Source organism: Dendrobium catenatum, unplaced genomic scaffold (genome assembly GCF_001605985.2).
Source record: "Dendrobium catenatum unplaced genomic scaffold, ASM160598v2 fragScaff_scaffold_920, whole genome shotgun sequence".
Classification (NCBI taxonomy): domain Eukaryota; kingdom Viridiplantae; phylum Streptophyta; class Magnoliopsida; order Asparagales; family Orchidaceae; genus Dendrobium; species Dendrobium catenatum.
In genome coordinates this window covers 76,307-100,395 of record NW_021319382.1, presented here as the reverse complement: position 1 = coordinate 100,395, position 24,089 = coordinate 76,307, and the positions used below count along the sequence as shown (strand labels likewise).

Below are 24,089 nucleotides of genomic sequence, written 5' to 3'. Positions count from 1 at the left end.
TTCTTGTGAGAATATCTGTCAAGGAGATCCGGTTCTCTGCTGACACTTGGAGAGTGTGAACAGCCGAAGGGTTCTCTGCCCACACTAGGAGAGTGTAAAAGGACGACGGTTCTCTGCCAACACTGGGGATGGTGTGAAAGGACGGACGGTTCTCTGCCGACACTTGGAGAGTGTGAACAGCCGAAGGGTTCTCTGCCTACACTTGGAGAGTGTGAACAGCCGAAGGGTTCTCTGCCTACACTTGGAGAGTGTGAACAGCCGAAGGGTTCTCTGCCTACACTTGGAGAGTGTGAACAGCCAAAGGGTTCTCTGCCCACACTAGGAGAGTGTGAAAGGACGGACGGTTCTCTGTCAACACTGGGGATTGTGTAAAAGGATGACGGTTCTTTGCCGCATCGGGTAGTGGTGAAAAGAGTATGTTGTAAAGGCTTCTCCGCCTTGCTGTGGGTGCAAAAGGAGAGTCACTATTGGTATTAGTGCAATACTCAGAGGGTGCCTCTGGGGAGTGGATGTAGGTCTGGTTATAGACCAAACCACTATAAATCTGGTGTCATTTACTTTACAGTTTTTACGTTTCCGTATTTTAATTTTAATTTTAAGAACTCTGTGGTTGAAAAACATTTTCTAGAAAAACTTAAAAGAAAAATTTTCATTTCGGTTCAACTTAAATTCAAAGAGGGATTAAAATTTTTAAAACTACCAATTCACCCACTCTCTTGGTAGCCTTGGGACATTAACTTAGGCTTAACAACCTAATTACTAGACTCAACAAACACTTCTTCTAAACAATTGATTGGCAAAAGGTGTAGTAATGAGGAGTTGGAGGAAGGTGAAGTGGGTAACATTGAAATTTGGATTCCTATAGAAGAATTGAAGGATCCGACCAAATCTATGTCTCCGTCCAAAGAGAAGAACAAATTTATTGAAGTTGGGAACAATTCCTATTCTAAAAAGAAAAGCAAGAATACTAAGGGTATTTCTACTAGTACCCCAAGAATCACTTGATCTTCTACCCATTTCGCTAATGGTTAAAGCTCTCTTATGGAATATTAGGGGTGTGGGTGGTTCTCTTTCCAATGATAGAGTCAAAAGCCTGTGTAGGATTCATGGTATTCAAATGCTTGTTTTGATTGAAGCCTTGATTGCTGCTAATAAGATTGATTCTGTTAAGCGTTATTTTGGTTTCGATTGCTTATTCAGCAATTATACTAATAAAATTTAGCTTTTTTGGAATTATTCAGTCTCTTTAAATGTCATTGTTGATTTACCTCAAGTTGTTCATATAAATTTTCTCTTTAATCAAACTACTTGCTTTGCATCTTTTATTTACGCGGCTTGCTCTAGAGTTGGGAGGAAAATTCTGTGGAATCAACTTAATGATTTTGCTTCCACGGTGAATGGCCCTTGGCTTGTTGGGGGAGATTTTAATTGCATCTCCAATCCCAATGAAAGAATAGGGGGTAAGCCTCCCAATTTTAACAATATGGAGGATTTTAATGATATGATAAGGCATTGCAATCTTCATGATATTGGGGTTTCTGGTAATATTTTTACTTGGAATAAAGGTGTTATGTGGCAAAGACTTGATCACATTCTGTTTAATAATTTTTGGATTAACTATTTCTCATGTTATTCACCTAACCCGTACTCTTTCCAATCATTCTCCCTTGCTTTTAAGTTTTTCTAACGCCAAAACTAACACTTTTTCTCCTTTTAGATTTCAAAATATGTGGCTTCTAGATGCTTCCTTTTTTACAAATTGTTAAAATAATTGGGAGCTACCCCTTTCTCCCTCGGATAATGTGTCTAGTATGGTTAGATTTTAGTTTAGACTTAAGAGACTCAAGCAATTGCTTGCTTGGTGGAATAAATGTGTCTTTAAGAATATTTTCACTAACATTTTAAAGGCGGAGGATGATGTGAACAAAGCTGAGTTGAATTTCATGAATGATTCTTCCTCTAATAACTTGTCTCTTCTTAATGATGCTAAAACTATCTTATACAAATTGCAGGAAAAGGAAGAAGTTTATTGGAGGCAAAAGGCTTATTGTAAATTTCTTGTGGAAGGTGATCGTAACACTACATTTTTTCATAATATTGCTAATCACAACAAAGTTAGTAAATATATTCATAAAATCACTTTACTGGAGGGGGATATTATTGAAGATCCTGAGGCTATTGCCTTTTCGGGGACCGAATTCTTTTTTAATCTTTTTAATTCTAATTTTTCAACCATGTTGGACACTGATTTCTCTTTTATTCCTGCTCTTATTTCTGAGGAGGAGAACAATTTACTCAGTAAGAATCCTTCTATGGATGAAATTTGGGAAAATTTAAATAGCAAGAATGCTGATCTGTTGCTGGTCCCGATGGCTTTAATAATAAATTTTTCCAAAAAGCTTGGGAAATTATTAAGGAGGATCTTTTTAATGTTGTGTCTGATTTCTTTGGCGGCTCTAAGTACCCAAAGTTTTTCACCACCACTTCTATTGCTCTCATTCCTAAGGCTCAAAACATTAATTCTTGGAATGATTATAGGCCTATTAGCTTATGTTCGTTTTTCAATAAATTGATCTCTAAAATTTTAATGGGAAGACTTGCTTTAATTCTTCCTAAAATAATCTCTTTGGAACAATCGGGTTTTGTTAAAGGCAGATCTATATTTGATAACATCTTGCTTGCGCAGGAATTAATTCATGATTTAGAGAAAAAGGTTGTTGGCGGGAACATTGTTTTCAAAATGGACATAACCAAAGCCTATACAACAACAACAACAACAACATCAAGCCTTTATCCCACTACGTGGGGTCGACTACATGAATCCTTTTTCTCCATTGTTTATTTTTTATTTTATGCCCCTTTATCTTAAAGTCCAAAACTAATAATCGATGTTGGGTACATAACCAAAGCCTATGATAATCTTAATTGGGATTTTCTTTATGCTGTTTTACATTTTTTTGGCTTTAACTTTCAATTTATTAGATTAATTAAAAATAGCATAGAATTATGTTATTTTTTTGTCATTATTAATGGTAAATCTCAAGGCTTTTTTTGTTCTTCTCATGGTCTGAGACTGGGTGATCCCCTATCTCCTGCGTTTTTCATTATTGCTATGGAATTTTTATCTCGTGGCCTGAACCAATTTTTCAGAATGAATCCTAATTTGTTTTTTCGAACAGGGGGTGTTATGCCTTTAACTCATCTGAGTTTTGCAGATGACTTCATTATTTTCTCTAATGGTTCTATTCGGAATGTTCAAAAACTTTTTAGGTTTCTTGAGAATTTTCAGAACATTAGTGGTTTAACTTTCAATAAAACCAAAAGCTCCTTTTTTACTGCTAAATCAATTTCTACTTCTCGCATTCACAGTATTGAGAGAAAAATTGGTTTAATGATAAATTCCCTTCCTATGAAATACTTGGGCACTCCTTTATTTAAAGGTAGAAAACGTTCTTTTTTATTTGATGACATTTTCACTACCATTCAAAAGAAATTTATTTTGTGGGCTTTCAATTACTTATCCCATGGTGGTAGACTTATTCTTATTAAACACGTTCTTTGTTGTATTCCTATTTTTCTGCTTCATACTGTGGCTTCGACTATTAATGTCTCTAAAAGGTTGGAAGTTTTTTTCAACAAATTTCTTTGGGGATCCAAGGCTGGTTCTAATACTATTTTGTTGGGGTCTTGGAAGAATTGTTTTGGTACTATGGAAGAGGGAAAACTAGGGTTCAAAACTATACAAGATATGGCTCATACCTTCAATCATAAACTTCGGTTTAATTTTAGAGCTAAGAAGAGTCTTTGGGCTAAATTTATGGTTTCTAAATATTGTGGGATGAAGCATCCTTTAAATTGCTCTTTCAAATTGGGTGATTCTCCTAACTGGAAAAGATTATGCAACATTAAATGGGAAGCTGAGGAGTTCATTCAATGGGGTTTAGGTTGTGGTAATATTTATTTTTGGCAAGATAAATGATTGGGTAATTTCTCTATTGATAATATTTTATATACTCGTTCCATATCTCAATTAAAATTTAAAGAATTTTTTATCAATGACAGTTGGAACATGAATTTAATTTACACTTTGTTGCCTGATTTCATTATCAAATTAATTGTGAATATTACTATCTATTTGGAAATGGATGATTGCATCTTGTCCACTTGTTCCAATAATGGGAATTTTAGCACAAAACATGTTTGGAAGTTAATTAAGCATCATATGCCGACTAATTTCTTTAATGTTTCTTTTTGGCATGCTAGTATTCCCACTACTTATTCCTTTTTGGTTTGGAGGATATTGCACAGTTATCTTCATGTGGATTCCTTGCTTATTAAGGAAGGCCTTTTTATTGTGTCTAAATGTCAATGCTGCTATTATATTGAAAGTTTACATCATGTTTTTTTTCAAGGGCCCCATAGCGATGAAAGTTTGGATTTATTTTGACAATTTGTTCAAAGTTTTTTCTAATTTTCATTGCACTCCCATTAATGAGGTTCTTACCGAATGGTTTATTAAGCTCAAAATTCATATTCGCAATATTATTTCTATTTTGATTTGTTGGTATATTTGGGAGAGTAGGAATGCCTCTAAATATGAGAATGAAAAAATGGATGTGAATACTATCATTTCTAAAATTTAGCATAAAACTTATCAGTTATTTGTGGCTAAGCTTCTTAAGAACGACTCTTTCAAAGGTTGCCATCACTTGCTTCATGAATTTGGGTTGAATTTCAATTCTACTGTTGCTGTTTCTAACAATAGAATCATTTATTGGACTAAACCTATGGCGAGTTATTTTAAACTCAATACGGATGGTGCTTATAATACTGTTGGTTCTGGGTGTGGTGGCATTATTAGGGATACTAAAGGCTTGGTCATTAAGGCCTATGTGGGTCCTTCAAATGTTATTAATGCCATTCAGGCTGAATTGGAGAGTCTTTTGCATGGGATTAAGCTCTGTAAGTCTATTGGGATTGATAATCTTTGGGTTGAAGTGGATGCTATGCTAATTATTCATTACATTAAAGGCCACTCTTCTGCCAATTCTAAAAACTTTTATAAAATTAGAGATATTAAACATTGCCTGTCTCTTTCCTTTTTTAAAATTCTCATATCTTACGAGAAGGGGATGCGGTGGCCGATTTTCTTGCCAAAAGGGGGTGTACTCTTGTTAATTTTGAGTATGATGACCACAATCTTTCTACTGAAGCTAAAGGTCTTGCTAGATTAGATCGTTTGAATTATCCTTATATTCGTGTGCATTAGGCTACTTTTTCTTTTTTACTGTTCTTCGTTCATGTTGTGCTTTATTGTGTTAATTGCGTCTCCTGTCCTGTTTTCTGTGGTGGGGGTTTTTCTAAGATTTTACTCTGTGATTTTTCTGTTGTTTTGCACTATTGGGGGATTCTTTTTCCTTGGGATCACTTTATGTTTCATTTTCTCAATGTTCGGTTTGGGAGCTGCTTCGATTATGGGATCCTAGGCTCTCTGGATCCTAATCAGGTTGATGCGGTTTGGATTTTTTTCGCTATGTATCTCTGTTATCCTGGTATTAAATGTTTCTGGGTTAATGCTTAGATTTGTTGTTTTGACGTGTTTGGGATTCATCTAAACTGGAAACTCTTGGTTCTGTTTTGCTATTTTTTCAATGGGTTTTCTTGTGTTATTACCTTTAAGTCTGGTAACTGTATTCTCTTTGGGCGCCGTAGTATGAAGTTTTTGGGTAAGCTGGTCTTCTGTCCTGTCCTTCATTTGTTTTGTATTTGTTGGGTGAGCTTCTCCTTTGACCTTTCCCCTTTAATTTTAATGAATTTGGATTATGGGATTGATTCTGTGCGTATTTTCCTGGTTTCTCCCTATTCGCATAATGGCAAGTGTTTTTTACTGGGATCTTATTTCTGCATCAGGGAGGATACTAAGAACTGGGCTTGGAATGCCTTTAATGCTAATCACCCCATTATGTTACTTGCTTTGAATATTGTGTTACAGTATCTACTTCATTTGAACCTTTTTTGGGCTCTTTCTTTAAACTTAGCCGTGTGTAATTCTAGGCTGATGACTCTGTGCTGGTGCTATGATTTATTATCTAAGCTCACTGAGGCTTCTGCCTTTGGCATTAGGGACGTTTTTTTGCCCTTTTATCTCTTATCTTACATTACCTGTAAGTCCTTCTATCAATTATCCAAGTATACTTGTCATATAATCAGTTTTCTTTGGAGGGTTGTTTTTGTGCAGAACTTTCGTCTTCGTATGTGCTGCTTAAATGATTGCAGAGGGACCACTACTTTTTGGAGCTGTGGGAAGGCTAATTACAATTTTTGCAGGAAGACTGATATGATCATTGGTATCTTCTTCTTCCTTTTTTGGGTTCTTTTCTCTTGAATACCTAGAATGTTCTTAGGTTTTTTTGTAACTACTAGCATAAAGAGCCATCAGCTCGCATGTTTTATTTTATTTTTTGATGTAGCTCTTCTGAGCATTAGAGAGCTGGAGGTTCCTTTTATGGACCTTGGTAACCGATTTTTGGATATTAACACGTAGGCCCCTTGGTGGGTTTTAATTAAAAAAAAAAATTACCAATTGTGCAAGTGCGAAGCATTTGTCTATTGAAGGTTTTCTTTAAAAATAAGGTCAACAAAGCCTTCCTATTCTTTGCCAATCTTGTGATTAAATATACATATAAAGGACAGTTATGGAAGAATATTTTTGCTCTTCATCATTTCTTATCTGCAAATATCAACCCTAACCAATAGACTCGCTGCCGAGTCTGCCTCTACTTAACAAATCGTTATGATTAAACGCGGTCCAGCTTGATGCTACTAAACAAATGCAAGAATTAGGGTCAACAAAATAATGTATTTCCTTCAAATCTTTTTAAAAATGTCTTTAAACTTGCAGAAAACCTTGATTTGTTCTATAGATCTTCCTTCAAAAAAACTTGATAAAAGTTTTGAAGATGGCTTTGACATCTTCTCTGAAGGGCTTGGGCATTAATTAAGTTTTCTTCTTAAACAAGTTGGATTCTCGGTAGATAAAGACTTTTTCAATAAACCGAATGCCGCATTTGTGCTGAATCTCTCTCTCTCTCTCTCTCTCTCTCTCTCTCTCTCTCTCTCTCTCTCTCTCTCTCTCTCTCTCTCTTATATGTTTATTAAAGCGTCCTTGACTTCAGATGCATTGTTATATATTATGAAGAAGGGTCGTGTGCTTTATAAATACATCACAAAGGGAACTGCCTCTCCCACATCATCCAAGCAAGTTATATCTCCAGCTCTTGCGTTAGTAGATATGGCTTCAAACTCTCTCAGTTCTTCTTCTTTGGCCTTGTCCATGTTTCTCTTAGTTTTAGCAATAGCCTCAGCTCAGCTATCGTCAACATTCTACGACACTTCGTGCCCTAATGCTCTCTCCACCATCAAAGCAGCTGTAGATGCTGCGGTGGCTAATGAGCAAAGAATGGGGGCTTCGTTGCTTCGGCTTCATTTCCATGATTGCTTTGTCCAAGTACGTAAAATATGTCCTTATGCAACGCATTTGGTTATGAGGAACTTGCAATTAATAATTCTTGGGGAATACTAAGCGTAAATCTCCTTTTTCAATAATCAACGATCCAAATATCCCCCCCCCCCCCCCCCCCCCCCCCCCCTCTCTGGAACTTTTATTACGTCCTCTGACCGGACGTAGCTCTACATTCGGTCAGAGGATTGTTACTCGGTTTTTGGTCGGTATTTGGTTGGTATTGGTAGGTATTGTTTGATAATAATGAGGAATACTGCTCTGGGAAGACCAATACCGAGTAATACTAAGCAATACCGAGTAATACCAAAAAATACCGAGTTTTTCTAGAGAAAACTCGGTATTTTTTGGTATTACTCGGTATTGCTTGGTATTGCTCGGTATTACTTGGTATTTTGTCTTCACATAATGATATTTCTTGTTATTATTGGTATTGTTCGGTATTTGCTCGGTATTTCTCGTTTTGTGCCTGCGATCTTAGTGCCGACCGAACGTAGCTCTACGTACGTTTATCGGACCAAATAAAAGTTCCTCTTTCTCTCTCTCTCTCTCTCTCTCTCTCTCTCTCTATATATATATATATATATACTAATATAATTTTAAACTCTCTCTTCTCTATCTTATATGTAAGAATCATCAGTAATATCCACTAATACTTTCTGTTACGCTTCCCCAACCCACACTCTCATTCTCTCTCTTCCCTATCAGTATCAATATTTAATACTTTTTTGATGTAATGGAAACGAAGGTTAGGTAATCATCATGAGTTTGTATTACAAACGTTTAAAAATAATATATGCTTCCGCGTTGTGGTCATTACTATTATGAGAAGTTATCTTATTACTATAATGTTATATTCCGTATTCTTTTTTCTTCTGAAAATATTAACAATTATCATAATTTTCATTTAAATAGATTGCATGCATTGAAGGTTCTAGTTATATGATATTTTGAAGACACTCTAATTTTAGAATTATGAATAACAGAAGCATTTATATGGGGAATATTTCAAATAATATTTTGCTTTACTGATTTCAATTGAATGCAATGAAACAATGATAGGGTTGTGATGGGTCAATTTTGCTGGATGATACTTCAACTTTCACTGGTGAGAAGACTGCAGGGCCAAATGCTAACTCAGTGAGGGGTTTTGATGTGGTTGACACAATAAAAAGCCAGGTTGAAGCTATCTGCAATCAAACGGTTTCCTGTGCTGACATTCTAGCCGTTGCTGCTCGGGACTCTGTAGTTGCTGTAAGTAAACTATATACAAATTCCTTTCAATTATATATATTATGTTCTCAAACTAGAACACTGATCGGTAACAAAATTATGAGTGCTTCTTAAGATGAAATAAAATAAATTTTAAATTTTGAACAGTCTTAATGTTTATACATGCAATTTGAACCTATTGATTGAGAGTTTATGTTGCTAATTAAGAGGTAATTGATTTGAATTTATATATATATATATATATATATATATATATGATTTGATTCACCTAAAGTTCTGGGAAAAAAATTCATATATGAAGTATTATTTTATGGAATTGTTAGAATAATTATGATGAAACCCACATTGTGACCGAAAAATGGTGAAAATTTGAATATTTCACATTTTCTAGTTTTATAAAGAAAGGAAGAATGAATGAAGAAGCTAGGCCGCGTTAGTGTCATCACATCATTTATACAAGTTTTTATTTTATTTCTTTGTCAAAATTAGGTATAAGATAATTGTACGAGTACCTCATTTTTTATTCAAAAGTAAACATGGAAATGCTTAAAAAAAAACTCAAAAGTCTAGGAAAATCGACTCGGTAAATGAGTTATTGATTATTCAAATAAAGTGATGACAAACAAGTATAGTTTTTAAATAGAATTAGTTGGAATAATCATGACTTGATAAACTCTTAAAAATATGCCATAACAAGTCTATAGATTCCAGCACAATACGCCAATTAACAAAAGTTTATAGGGCACTGAATTTTACTTCAAAATAGAAATTCTCTTCAAATCTTATCTTCAAAGTTATGGTAAACATATAGCTCATCTTGATTTGTTGGCTAGGAGCTCTTAATTTGTTCATTGGGCGCTTAATTTGACTACCAACCAAGAGATTTTTGACTCGAATCTTGTATATGTTATGAGTGCATAATTTTTTTTTTTTTAATAAAGCTCATAAATGAGCCTATGCATTAATTAAAAAGAAAATTACAAGGTCATTAAGTGGAAACTTCAGCTCACAACCTCTCCAAAGAGAAAAAACAAACCAAAATAAAAAACCTAATAGCCGATAATTCCCACTAAGAAAAAATACAAGATAACCTAATAACAAGTGAGGGCGGCAAGGAGCCGGTACCCAAAAAAGAACGATTCAGATCAAAGCAGCAGCATCATCTTCCTCACAAAAAAATTTATCTTGCAACCAACACCAGCAAGCCGAAAAACCTGCAAGAAAGAGATACTATTAACAACGAGCAGAAAGCAAGTAGTATGGAAAATATAGGTTAAGATGGTTAAAAGGCAGATATCATTACCTATATAATTAGACGCACTGCCGAGCCAATTATCAATAAGATTGAGAAAAATATGACTACTATCTGAAATTATTTTAATTAACCTAAATGACCAAAAATATATATATCATAAAACACGATAGTAGTTCCTCGGATGTTGAACTGTTTTTATGATGAGTGGAATGATGATAGTTAATTAATAATGTAGGATAATACTGTAGTCATTTTTTCCTTTAAAAAAAAAACGATAGATACTAGCTGTTGCTAGAACATGCATTGATAAGCCAGTCGGACTCGTGACTAATGGGACATTATTTAGTTTAATATATGACGTTCACCATTAATTCTCGTGCATTTGACGAGTTTTTCGACTGTTTAAAAAAATTAAGCGACAAACATTTCATTTAAGAAAAAAATTTGTATTTCATTTGAAGAGACTTATATAAATCTATTTTATTTGATACACAACTCTCCTTGTCCTATTGTTTGAAAGCTTAGGCTTCCAACTAAGAGGTCCAAGGTTCGAGTCCATGTGTATGCGTTGTGTGTGTGAATTTGCCTTAAATGACCTAAATGTCCCAAAAAAAAATTTTATTTGATACATCGTCACTTACGTATGTTTACATCCAATATATAAACAAATTTATCCTTCATTATCAGCTTGGTGGCCCTTCATGGGACGTTCAACTTGGGAGAAGAGATTCTACAACTGCAAGCTTGAGCGAAGCCAACAGCGACATTCCGAGCCCCGCATCAGACCTCAACACTCTTATTTCAGCGTACGCTAAGAAAGGGCTCTCCACTACCGACATGGTTGCCCTCTCAGGTATTAGAAAGTTGAACAACTCAATCACATACACAGACAACCATCCTTAAGAAAAAATTCTTCATCATGGGAAATATATAATACGTTATTGTCCATCAGGTCTTGTGTTTATAGTCGGTTCAAGATTGTTCTTCTGCTAATTCATTTTACATTTGTCCGCAGGAGCTCACACAATTGGTCAAGCAAGATGCACCACATTTCGAACTCGGATCTATAATGAGAGTAATATTGACTCTTCATTCGCCAACTCATTGAAATTCAGTTGTCCGAGCGTCGGAGGAGACGACAATCTTTCGCCCCTTGATCTTCAGACTCCAACAGTATTTGACAATGAGTACTACAAAAATCTAATAAACAATGAGGGCCTTTTACACTCTGACCAGCAGCTCTTCAATAATGGATCCACTGATGCTCTTGTGAGTTCTTACGCTACAAATCCTAATTATTTTTGGACAGACTTTGCTAACGCAATCTTGAACATGGGGACAATCACCCCACTTACGGGTATCCAGGGAGAGATCAGGCTCAACTGCAGGACAATAAACTAAGATAGAAAATAAACTTAAGCAGGGTTGCACCTTTTGCCAACAATGTTTGCTTATTCATCTTCTAGTGTTTAATTAAGTTGTCTTTGTAATCATATTACTGTACGATGCTTGGTTTGAAATTTATTTGAAAATTTTATGGAGTTGGTTATTTATTTAGTTTATTAGAATTAGTATAACTATATAACTATACATGCACCATCATTATTCAATATTTAAATTTGGTTGAGAAATGTCTCACCATTTGTAGCTTGATGAATACTTATCATATTATAATAAGAGTTTCCAAAATAATAATTGGGGAGGCAATATAAATAAACCCAAAAGTATAAGATAAAACATATCAAAACATATTTGAAAATATGTGTCTCAATTTGAACTAAGATCGATTATGTTCATAAGAGATGTGTGATGCTTTGAAAATATAGCCATAACATAAATTATATATTGCTGTGGTGTACAAAATAAGAGAATTGAACCTATATCTTAAGTATACTCTTGTATAGAGAAGTTGAAACTAAAAAATAATCACAATACAAGATTACGTCACACAAAGATACCTTTCTTCTCGCACTTACCACTAATCTTAAAAATTAAAAATGAACTCAACCAACTAACAAGGTATGTTACATGTTATGGAAAAGGGTTTGTCATCCCTCATTTAGCCCTATACACCGGTCCGCTTACCCTGTAAACTATTTCCCTTTTTTTTAAGCCATTCTAAATCAAATCCACAAGGCCCCGATATTGTATAGCCAGATAAGTCACCATAATAGATCAAATCCATCTTCACAATTATTCAGACTTGTTGCCACTTGTTCATTCCTATAGTTTCCATCATTGCAAGCTATTAACACCACAATCATCAAATCTACACTCAAGTCCTTGTCATTTCACACTTTACACCTCTCGCTCCTGGAAACCCTAAGCACCGCCTCGGGCGATTTTAGGTTTCCATCCATTCTCCGCTTGTTTTTGCTCTCCCGCGGCCAGATCCTGTTAGTGATCCTTGTTTTTCTCTCCAGCTTTGGTGTGCTGGTGGCTTCTCTTCGTCTTGCCCTGTTTGGGCTTGACGTTTCCGATGGGGGATCCGTCATCCACTGCTTGGGGTAACGTCGCCTCTAATGGTAATGATCCAATCAAAGGTTTTTTTAGCCTGGAAGCGGGAGCTTCTTCTCCGCCAAAGTCTCATTCTTTCAAAGATGTTCTTGCTGGCTCGTCCGCAGGTGATACCCTTCCTTCATTAACTCAGTCTACTTTTAATGGTGTGCCGGCTATTTTTCTTTCGGATGAAGAAGTTCTTAAGCTTGCATCTCCATTTCAATTCACTCTTGTGGGTAAATTTGATCTTCATAGACCTAATCTGTATTCTATACGTGCTTTTTTGGTAGTTTAAAACTCTCTGGATTTTATTCTGTGGGGCTTTTGGATTCAAAACATGTAGCCATACAACTATCTAACGATCTTGATTACAGCCGTGTTTTTGCGCGTAGATCGTATTTTATCTTAAACTGTCAAATGCGGATTTTGAAGTGGACTCCTTTTTTTGATGTTAAGGAAGAATCTCCTATAGTTCCTATATGGATCTCTTTCCCTAACCTTAGACTACATTTCTTTAATGCGAAAGTTCTTTTTGCGCTTGGATCTGTTTTTGGACGCCGCTGGTCACGGCTTCAAGGACTAGACCTTCTGTTGCGAGGATATTAGTTGAAGTTGATATTACGAAGAAACACGCAAAGGAGATTTGGGTGGGTTCTAAAGCATTCGGATACCTTCAGAAAGTCGAATTTGAAAAAGTGCCAGATTTTTGTAATCACTGTAAAACACACGGCCATGCGGTGGCTGAATGCTTTAAACTCCACCCTAATCTTAAGAAAATTTCCAGCAACTCGGCGGGGCAAAAGATGGATAAAAACACAGTTGAAGGTGATGTTGCCACGAAAAACCAGATCCAAATGGTTCAGGAGGAACCAATTTCCCCACCTGAGAGGGCTAGAAATTTTGGTGCTGATGAAAGCCACTTGCTCAATGAAAGGGTTGTTAAACATCCCGCCCATACTTTGCCGAATATACCATATACTGGACCAGCTCCTCTAAAGGATATCCCCAATGACAACGATGTTAATGATTGTTCCAATAACTCAGCTGATAAGTGTAGCAGTAATAATAATAGTAAATCTGGAAATGAATGTCCTAACCTTTATATCTCTGTTGAATCCATGTTACAAAATAAAGAAAACCTTGTGGCAGATGATGAAACTGATTCGATGGAAGAATGTGAAGAAGGGGAAATTGCGGTTGAGAATATTGGCGGTCTTTCTCCCATTAAGGTTGGGAATATTCTCTTACCCACATCTCTCTCGGTGCCTGGTAGTAGCGGTTCTAAGCAGGTTGTTGAAGAAGATTACACTAAGGTTAGCAAAAAGAAAAATGCTAAAATCCCTATTCCTGACACGCCCCGTTCTACTAGAGCTCAAACATCTTCTAAAATTTCTAATGATTAATGCTCTTATTTGGAATGTTAGAGGTATTGGTGGGTCCGATTCCAGGATCCGGGTTAGAAATCTTTGCCGTGTGCATAATATTTAATTGCTGATACTTCTTGAACCTTTTATTTCTTTGGATAAAATTGCTAGTATTGCTTCTCTTTTGGGCTTTAATATGAATTTTGCTAACTGTTCTAATAAGATTTGGATTTTCTGGAATAACAGTTTTAATGTCAATATCATCTCTAATTATGCTCAAATTGTTAATGTTCAAATCAATGGCTTAAATGTTTATTACAATGCTTCTTTTGTGTATGCTGCCTGCACTAGATTCGGTCGATTGCCTCTTTGGAATATTCTTACTGACTTTGCTCTTTCCTCTACTAAACCTTGGTGTGTGTGTGTGTGTGGCTCTTTCCTCTACTAAACCTTGGTGTGTGGGGGGGGATTTTAATATTATTTCTAACTCTAATGAAAGACTTGGGGGTAATCCTCCTAGTACTTGTGCTATGGAAGATTTCAATAATAAGATTACTAATTGTAATTTAAATGATATTGGTTTTACTGGTGGTGCTTTTACTTAGAACCGGTCTACCATGTGGAAGGGATTGGATAGAATTCTTTTCAATAACGAGTGGTTAAGAGATTTCCCTATGTCTCATGTTCAGCACATGAGCAGAACTTTATATGATCATTCTCCTTTGCTTTTAACTATTGTTGTGAATAAAACTTTTACTCAAAATGCTTTCAGATTTCAAAATATGTGGCTTTCTCATTCTGATTTTGTCAATGTTATTTCCAACAATTGGAATGCTATCATCTATCCTGATAATAACATAAGAGGTATGCATCGTTTGTGGATGAAATTGAGCAGACTTAAGAAAGTTCTCAGATGGTGGAATAAAAATGTTTTCAAAAATCTTTTTTCTAATATCAAGGAGGCTGAGGAAAAGTTCTGGCATTAGATGATATTTATATTTCTAATCCGACTAGTGACAATCTTTCTCTATTGGACCAAGCTAAAATTGTTTTATTTCAGCTTCATGATCAAGAGGAGGTTTTTTGGAAACAAAAAACATCTACTAAGTGGATTTTGGAGGGTGATAGGAACACCTCTTTTTTTCATGCTTTGGCTAATAGGAACAGAACTAAAAGCCACATTCACAATATCTCTGATTTGCAGGGTTGTTTTTTTGATACTGATGTTTCGATTGCTAATTCTGGTGTTGATCATTTTAAAAATGTCTTTAACAAAATTCAAGCTGTTATTCCTATTTCTAATCCTAAAGTTATTCCTTGTTTGGTTAATGATAGTGATAATATTATGCTTACTAAGATTCCTACGGATGAGGAAATTTGGAATATTTTGAATACTATGAATGGGGACTCGGTGGCCGGTCCCGATGGTTTTACCACTAAATTTTTCAACAAAACGTGGGATTTTATAAAAGATGATGTTTTGGATGCAGTTAGGGATTTTTTTTATGGTAATCCCTATCCCAAGTTTTTTTCCTCTACGAATATTGTTCTTATACCTAAGAAAGAATCTATCACTGATTTGAATGATTTTAGACCCATTAGTCTTTGCTCTTTTTTTAACAAACTTGTGTCTAAAATCATTTCGTCTAGGCTTATGAACATCCTTCCAGGTATTATCTCTTCTAATCAAATGGGGTTTGTGAAAGGTAGGAATATTTTTGATAATATTCTTTTGGCTCAAGAGATGGTTCATGATATTAATGTTAAAAACCCTGGTGGTAATCTTATCTATAAGCTTGACATTTCTAAAGCTTATGACAACTTAAACTGGCAATTCCTTTATGAGATTCTTTATCTTTTTGGTTTTAAGCAACCGTTTATTCATCTTATTAAGAATAGTATTGAAAACTGCTATTTCTCTATTATCATCAATGGTAGTAATCATGGTTTCTTTAAATCTGAGCATGGTTTGAGACAAGGTGATCCTCTTTCACCTGTGCTTTTTATTATTGCTATCGAGTACCTATCTTGGGGTCTTGATAACCTTTTTGCTAGACATCCTTTGCTTTACTTTCACAACACTGCCGGTTTTCCTATCACGCACCTTAGCTTTGCTGATGATTTCATTATTTTCTCTAATGTTGCCATTAAAAATGTTAAAGTTTTATTTCAGTTTTTTGTGAACTTTCAAAGTATGAGTTGTTTGTATTTTAATAATGATAAAAGCAATTTTATTGTGAGTAAATCTGTGAATCGTGCTAGAAGTAATGGGATTAAAAGGGTTTGTGGTTTTAATTATACATCTCTTCCTATTAAGTACCTTGGAACTCCCCTTTATAGAGGTAGGAAAAAAAAGCATTTGTTTGACAATATTTTTTCTATGATTCAAAAGAGAATTCTTAATTGGTCTTCTAATTTTCTATCCTTTGGTGGTAGATTGATTTTGATTAAAAATGTTTTGAATTCTATCCCAATTTTCATATTTTATACTCTTCAACCCTCTGCCACGATCTGTACTATAATGGAACGTATGTTTAATAAGTTTTTTTGGGGCTCTAAAATCAACAAGTCTTGTATTAATTGGTCTTCTTGGAATAAAGTTTGTGGTATTTTTAATGAAGGTTCGTTGGGTTGCAAAAATTTTTTGGATACTGCTCAGACTTTTTCTCATAAAATGTGGTTTGCTTTTCGTTCCAAGAATAGCCTTTGGGCTAACTTTATGAATGCAAAATATTGTAAAAATCTTAATCCTTTGGTTTGTGCTTGTAGAAATTCGGATTCCAATGTTTGGAAAGATTGTGCAATATTAAATGGGAGGCGGAGCAGTATATTCATTGGGGCCTTGGAAAAGGGGACATATCTTTTTGGCAGGATAACTGGTTGGGTATTTCTTCGATTGACAATCTTCTTAATACTAACATTGTTGTTAATATGAAAGTTAAGGAATTTTTTCACAACGGCAATTGGAATACCACCTAATTAGCTCAAATTATTCCTTCTGATATTGTGAATATTATCATTGATATTCCTTTAAATTTGCAGATCAAGGATAAAATTCTTTATGGTTTATCTTCTAATTGTAATTTAGCTTGAAGAAGGTTTGGAATGTTATTAGATTTAAAAGGGATGTGTCTAAAATTTACTCCTCGATTTGGCATTATAACATCCCTTTTTCTTACTCTAGTTTAACTTGGAGATGTTTAAAAGGTTTCCTTCTGGTTGATAATCTTATGTGGAAAAAAGGCTTTAGTTTTCCTTCTAAGTGCCAATGTTGCACTAGTAGTGAAACCATTAATCATGTTTTTATTGACGGTTTGATTGCTCAAAAAGTGTGGTACTACTTTCTTAACATTGCTGATAAAGATTGCAATTTAAATACTTGTGATGTTGGTGGGATGCTTAACCTTTGGAATACTGACATGAATGGCCATTTTTTTAACCTTTTACCTATTTTAATCATGTGATATCTTTGGAAAGCTAGGAATGATTCCAAGCATAATGGTAAGAACATGGATGCTCAGCTTATCATTGATAATGTTAGAACTAAATCTTCCAATTACATTCTGTCAAACTTCTTACTGTCAAGAATTTTAAGAACCACAAAAACATTGCTACTCTTTTTGGCCTTCAGTTTAATGATGTTGCTAATGGTGGTACCGACCGTGTTGTGAGTTGGATAAAACCTTCTTACCCCTATGTGAAGCTTAATACTGATGGCTCGGTTAGTCCTCATGCTGCTGGCATGGGGGGAATCTTCATAAATCATAATGGGGAGCTTATTACTGCTTTTGTCGGTCCTCTTCCTGTTTGCACTATTTTTTCTGCTGAACTGTTAGCATTACTTAATGGTATTATCTTATGTCAAAATTCTGGTATGAGGTAGGTTCATATTGAAATTGATGCTAAAATGGTTATTTCTATCATTCAAAAGGAGGGGGATGGATACCCCCATAATTTTTATACCATTAGAAAAATTAATCATATTCTCTCTAACATGAATTACTCCCTATCTCACATCTATTGGGAGGGAAGTGTATGTGCGGATTGGCTGGCTAACTTTGGCAGTAAGCTTAATGTTATGCAGGAATTTCAGATTTCCTGTATTCCTTCTTTGCTAAGTGGTCTGATCAATATGGACAAATGTGGTTAACCTTATATTCAGCATCATTGATTTTGCTGGTTCTGTTTTTGATGTTGTTGGTCCCTTTAATTTCTTTTACTATCAGTTTATTCATGGCTACATCTTCCCCCAGTCCTATTTTTTGGTTTTTTTTTGCCATTTCTGCTAATTTCTCCTGCCTTCCTTTGCATTTCGATGGTGGCTTGGGGACTGTTTTGAGTTTCGATTTGGTGGTGCTCTTTATGTGCTGCTGTGGGCTGATTCCACTTATGCAGGTTTCTGATCATAAGGTCTGTTGGCTATTTCTGCCTGTGTTGTGTGTTTGATCACTAATCATTGTTTAGATACCTGCTATCACTTATGGTTGATTATTAGCTACATTACTTTTATCTTAAGGGCCTGTATTTCTGAGTTTAATCATCCTCGTAAGCAGTTTTGTTCGGGGTATTCTGTGATTGAGAATAAGTTGATTGATGGATTTTTGTTTCTTCATACCTACAGGTTTTTTTATTACATCATTTGCAATATCTTTAAGATTAGTTATTTCCTGGGTGGTTGGAAGTCCAATATTATAACCTGTAGTGTGACTATTGGTAGGGCGGATAGAAATGTTTCTTTGGTGGGTGATATGTTGGAAGATCTGCTTTTGTTCTTTATCTTTGTCTGGAGTATCCCGATGGATTTTTATTCGGTTAATGTTATATTATTTTGCATTGGTAAGAATATTATGTCTTATAATGTCTGTTTAACCTATCACTACCCTAAGCTGTGCGCTTGGAGTTCTTCCTGCAGGTTTCTTAACTCGATTGAATTTTGGATCTTCAATGATTTTAAGGTTAGTTCTTCTATTTCGTTTCTGTTTGCATCTATTTCTTTCCTCAATTTTTGCAGGAAGTTTGAGCTGAACGGTTTCCATCTGAGCTTCCTTTTTTGGGTGCTGCCTCCTTGCAGCCCGTTTAATCTTTTATATTATTTTTGTAATCTTAGGATAAGGATCCACTGGCTCATAGGCTTTATTTTCTTTTTTATTGTAGCTCTTTTGAGCAGTAGTGAGCTGAAGGTTCCTTTTAAAGACCTTGTAATCGATTTTTTGAAATTAACGCATAGGCCCCTTTGTGGGTTTTAATTATAAAAAAAAGTCCTTGTCATTTCTTTATTTAGATTCTTGCTTCTTATAGACTAGTTAATGCAACAAAAACATGTTTTTGACCGACTAGAATGAGTTAGAGCAAAAAGAGAACATGATTAATTACCAAAAGCATGATGAAGACATCAAACTAAAAATATTTATTTATAATTAAATTTTAAAATTATAATTTTATTTTATAAGAGTATGTATTTGTGCATGTGAATTTTGTAGATTTAAGTCAGAAATTTGAAATTTTCAATTTTATTGAAATTTGAAGTTTAAATTTTTGTGGGGACTACTATATAAAATTATTAAAAATTGTTTAATTGCATTAAATCAGTTGTTAAAATATTCCATTAATGATTGGATAGCCATTTTTTTCCCCTACATTCAGACACGGGGTTTGCCCCTTCTCTTTTCCCTAATTATCATATTTGCTCTAGGATTTTATGTTGACCTTCATATTTGTTGTAATGATAAATGAATAAATGGTTAGTATGTTGAAAAAAAGTATTTATTTCAAAAAACTAGGAGCTTGGTGGTAAACCAAATTAAGGGGATTTGGTGATCTCTTTCAACAAATTGCTTAAGTGATTGGGTTATCTTTTGTATGTACTCTTTTATTTTCTCACCATTGAATCATTTGTCTAATATTTATGCCCATCTCAGCAAAATTTTCTTCCTTTTACTCCCACCAAAATCTAACTAGTTTTTACCTAGGAGTTGTAGGCAAAATTTTGTTCAAATATAATCTATTCTTATTCCCTTGTGTATTTAAGCAACATAAACCTATTGAAAAGTTACGAAAAACACCATAGCTAGTGCAAAGCCATTCTCCTACATTGCACAAGTGTTTCCATAATTTTATCCCTCCCTAAACCTATTGATTAAAGTTAAACATACTACTTGAGGTTTGCAGCTAGCTTAGAAGGTTCTTACAAGACATAGTCTTGCTATCAAGCCTAAAAGAATTATCAAAGACCTCAAAAAATCATGAGAATTTTCATATCACGTCTAGACATCCTAAGATAAATATTTCATATGTTTCTAAATGATGAAGTCACCTTGATCATCTGCACAAAACGCCAAAAGTTAGATATAGGGCTCTCAAGTTTGAGATCCCTTATCACTTTATTGATACCTATCCCTTATATTGACTACACTAGTCTAATCCATTATTGCACACCTTTAATGGTTTCATTGAAAGCTTCCCACAAATTAAAAAAACACTGATGTAAGAGGATGCTTCTTTTACTTTGGCACTCAGGTAAATTCCATTTATATATTTTATTCTCTTTTTAATATGGTGTATTTCCATGTTTGACAAAGTTTTTTGCTTTGTTTAAGGGCAATTATATGAAAAGCAAACCATTTCTTTAAGGTTTTGTTTACAAAATTTACATTGCCCATTTTTATATTTTACCATTAGATATTACTTGAGGGACAGCAAATTTCAATAAGTTTGGGACTTCCACAAAAAATAATTTAGTGTCTTTGATGTAAGGAATTAATCAAACATTAAACCCTAATTTATTTCTTCATCATAAACTAGCTAATTTTTTCGTCGTAATCCGTCGGAAAATCCACAAAAAAATTATTCTGTTTGAAATTCGCTGAAAATTCCATTGGAAATAGACAATTTTCTTATAATGTAAGTTTCATAATTTCAACTTACGTGTTAATTAGTCAACGATGCTTCTTATAATTTTATGTAAGTGTAGCTTTCTTCCTGTGTTCGAATTCCAATTCATTTTCCATCATTTATAATTTCTCACTGCAATAAGTGTTCACTTTCACAGTAATATTTTAATCAAATTATATGATTGGATAATTGCTTTATAAGTACATAAACTTAGTAGCACCACATACCTACTAAATTAACTAGTATGAAGCTAACTATTAGGAAAATTAAACCTGAGGATTGGCTAGAGTATGTTAAAAAATTCATGGTAAAACATAAGAATAAAATGTAGGCTTTGCTAGAGACCAAGATAACCTTGATTAATAAATTAAACCTTTCTTTATAGACTCTCTCTGTAGCACCAAATCAAACCATCCCAAAATTGAATAATTATATTGGGATGAATCTTCATAAGAATAATTTTAGAATAGATGGTCAACAAGGAAATAAGTTTGATCATAATGGCCACACATAGAAAGTTAAGGTGAACGTTATTGCTTTTGATTAGTGTTCTGGAAAAAATAGATGATGATATAAAGTTGTTCTTTTCATAGAAGAATTTCCACTATAAGAAATAGGAAAGAGTTCTAATGTGGTTGGACTAATAAATCTTATCTTTAACCATGTAAAATACTAATAAGAAACAATATCATCAAAGTCAAGTTAAGTCAAATCAAGAGAATATGGGCTGCCAAATATCCCAAAGGGCCTAGGCTTCCTAATGTTAATTATGCTTTCGGACCTCTCTAAGAGCAACTCTTGATAAGAAAGCTTACATTCATATTAATTTATTTTTATTAGTTATCAAAAGGAATGTTATGATCAAAGCTTATTGATAAAATAGTGCAGTTTATGCTCTAACATATGTAAATTTATAAGATAGAGGATGAATCCATAACCTAAGTAAGATAATGTTCTTTTCATAAAGAAATCCTATATAATTAAAGTTATTAAATTGATAATGACTGGATAAATAAGCACACAATAAGCTCAAAGGGATATTGGGTGAGGTGTAAGAAGTCTAGAAAAAGGTAGAAACAACCTTAGTCATAACTTTATAGGTTCATCATCTCCAAGAAATCAAACTTGAAATCACTTAATTCAAAAGTAGCAGAATCAACCACTAGAGGAAAATCACCTATTACCGGCGGCAATTTTCGACGGAAATTGATCATTTTCTGACTATTTTTGTATTTATCGGCGGATTTCCGGTGAAAAAAATTTTGCCTGTAAAAACCGCATAGGAAAATAAATTCCAACGACTTTTTCCGACGGGAATAAATTCAGTCATGAGTTGTTTTTATTAATAATCATGAATTGTATCATCCAAAGTTGGCCTTATGATCTTAAATCAAGGTAATATACATCAATTTTTTTAGACATAAATTTTAAGGGTTGGATGTAGGAATTACAATCACTAAATGTGTAATACTTTGCCTATAAAAAGAAGTGTGCGAGATAGTCCAAATAAGTGTAGCCAAAGCTACAAAATATGTCTTACATTATAACTTGGGTTAGAATTATTATTATCTAGCATATTAGAATGACCTCTAAGGATATTAAAAATCTATATCGAATAAAAAAATTCTGTCTTAAGGATCATCTTCTGTAATATAAAGTTTTTTTTTTTTTTGGATAAAACTCACAGTAGGGGCCTACGTTAATAACAAAAATAGGTTACAAGGTCCATAGAAGGATCCTCCAGCTCACTATGCTCATAAGAGCTACAGTCAAAAATAAAATTAAAGCCTACGAGCTGGTGGATCCTTTTTCTAAAAATACAGTATAGCAGAAAATTAAAACCGTGCTGAAGAGCAATAACAACCAAAAATCGGAAGTGAAAGATCAAAGCGTTCAGCATAAACTTCCTGCAAAACCAGAAAACACAAACGACAATGCAAAGGGAATAAAAAGTAAAGCGAGAGTTACACTGATTGAAGCTCAAAAACCCCAACGTCCAAAAAGTCCTGCAAAAAACTCTCCAAAATGGGGTATTAGAAGAGAAATAAGTACGTTGGAATATAAGAAAAAGTAGACTAATAATCCTGACGGCCATAGTGACAAAAAGAATATTAATGGGCTCCTGGATATCTAATAAGCCATAATAAAAGATCTCCTTACTAATCACCTTAGTGAAAATGGGCAACCAAAAAATAGAGCAGAAAAGCTTACAATAGTAATGATTAACCCCCAGCACCAGCCAAAGGAGATCAAAAAATTCCATAACACGAATATAAAAATAAGGAAACCCCATAAGAGATTTATAGAAATAGATACTAACCTGCAAACAAAACAGAGCTAAGAAACCAGAAGTAACAGAGCTAGGCATGACGAATATAAGGAAGATCCAATTTATCCAAAGAAATCATGCCTTTGAGAGGAGATGACAGATTAATCACAGATAAATTATTAAAGCTGGGACTTTGGGAGCCAAGTTTGTCCAACCAATCCGCACACACGTTACTTTCACGATAGATATGAGAGATATTACAAGTAAACTCATTAATCTTCATCTTAAATTTTCTAATAGTATAGAAATCTTGAGGGTTACACACATTATTCTCAGAAATAACATGAATAACAGTTTTAGAATCCACCTCAATGTTGATATGCTGGTAACCCAACCTTCTGCAGAGATCTAACCCACAATTTAAGCTTAACAGTTCAATAGATAACACAGAACAAAGATTCAAGGGCCTAGAGAAAACCTCCACAGGATCACCAAAATGATCACGGATAATACCACCAATACCTGCAGAATTAACACCAACAGAGCCATCAGTATTGAGTTTAACAAAAGGAAACGTAGGTTTTAACCATCTAACAATCTGGACCCTTCTAATATCAGCAACATTGGCACTATTTAAAGAAAAATAATCAGCAAACATATTACAATTTTTAAAATTCTTACTGGAAATAAGTTTAACCGAGAGCAATTGTAACACCTTGTTTCTAATATTAGTAATGATCAGATTAGCATTAATTTTAATCTCCTCATGTTTAGAATCATTTCTTGTTTCCATAAAAACCAAATAATCAGGATAGGGAGTAAGTTATGAATATTACCTTTACCTTTAGTGGACCACTTTGTCAGAATAGTAGTTAAAGTTTCATTGATATGGCATAAATTGAAACCAGCCAAATTACTGAAATGATACCAAACATACCTAGCGATGGGAATATTAACAAAAATATGATAAATATTCTCAATATCAGCACAGACATTAGCACAACATTGGCATTTAGAAACAAGATAAAATCCTTTTTTCCATAGTCTATTATCAACCGG

At 34.2% G+C, this 24,089-nt stretch overlaps 1 protein-coding gene and 1 long non-coding RNA gene across 2 annotated transcripts; one reads left to right on the top strand and one right to left on the bottom strand.

Annotated features, from left to right (window-relative positions):
• The first annotated feature begins 7,275 nt into the window (after positions 1-7,275).
• On the top strand, positions 7,276-11,978 carry LOC110113505 (cationic peroxidase 1-like). Its single transcript, XM_020846126.2, has 4 exons — positions 7,276-7,507; positions 8,582-8,773; positions 10,695-10,860; positions 11,023-11,978. The coding sequence occupies exons 1-4, from the start codon at positions 7,292-7,294 to the stop codon at positions 11,406-11,408; spliced, it is 960 nt and encodes a 319-aa protein (XP_020701785.1). The 5' UTR covers positions 7,276-7,291; the 3' UTR covers positions 11,409-11,978.
• Positions 9,794-23,662, bottom strand: LOC114580287. The gene is made up of 3 exons (XR_003701644.1): positions 23,398-23,662; positions 22,730-22,767; positions 9,794-9,966 (listed from the first exon to the last, which is right to left on the bottom strand). It is a non-coding gene; the product is annotated as an uncharacterized LOC114580287 (long non-coding RNA).
• Between the last annotated feature and the right edge of the window lie 427 nt (positions 23,663-24,089).

Coding starts and splice junctions, on each gene's coding strand:
- LOC110113505 (XM_020846126.2), top strand. CDS start 7,292: ATGGCTTCAAACTCTCTCAGTTCTTCTTCTTTGGCCTTGTCCATGTTT. Junction 7,508..8,581: donor TCCATGATTGCTTTGTCCAA/GTACGTAAAATA, acceptor AAACAATGATAG/GGTTGTGATGGGTCAATTTT. Junction 10,861..11,022: donor CGACATGGTTGCCCTCTCAG/GTATTAGAAAGT, acceptor ATTTGTCCGCAG/GAGCTCACACAATTGGTCAA.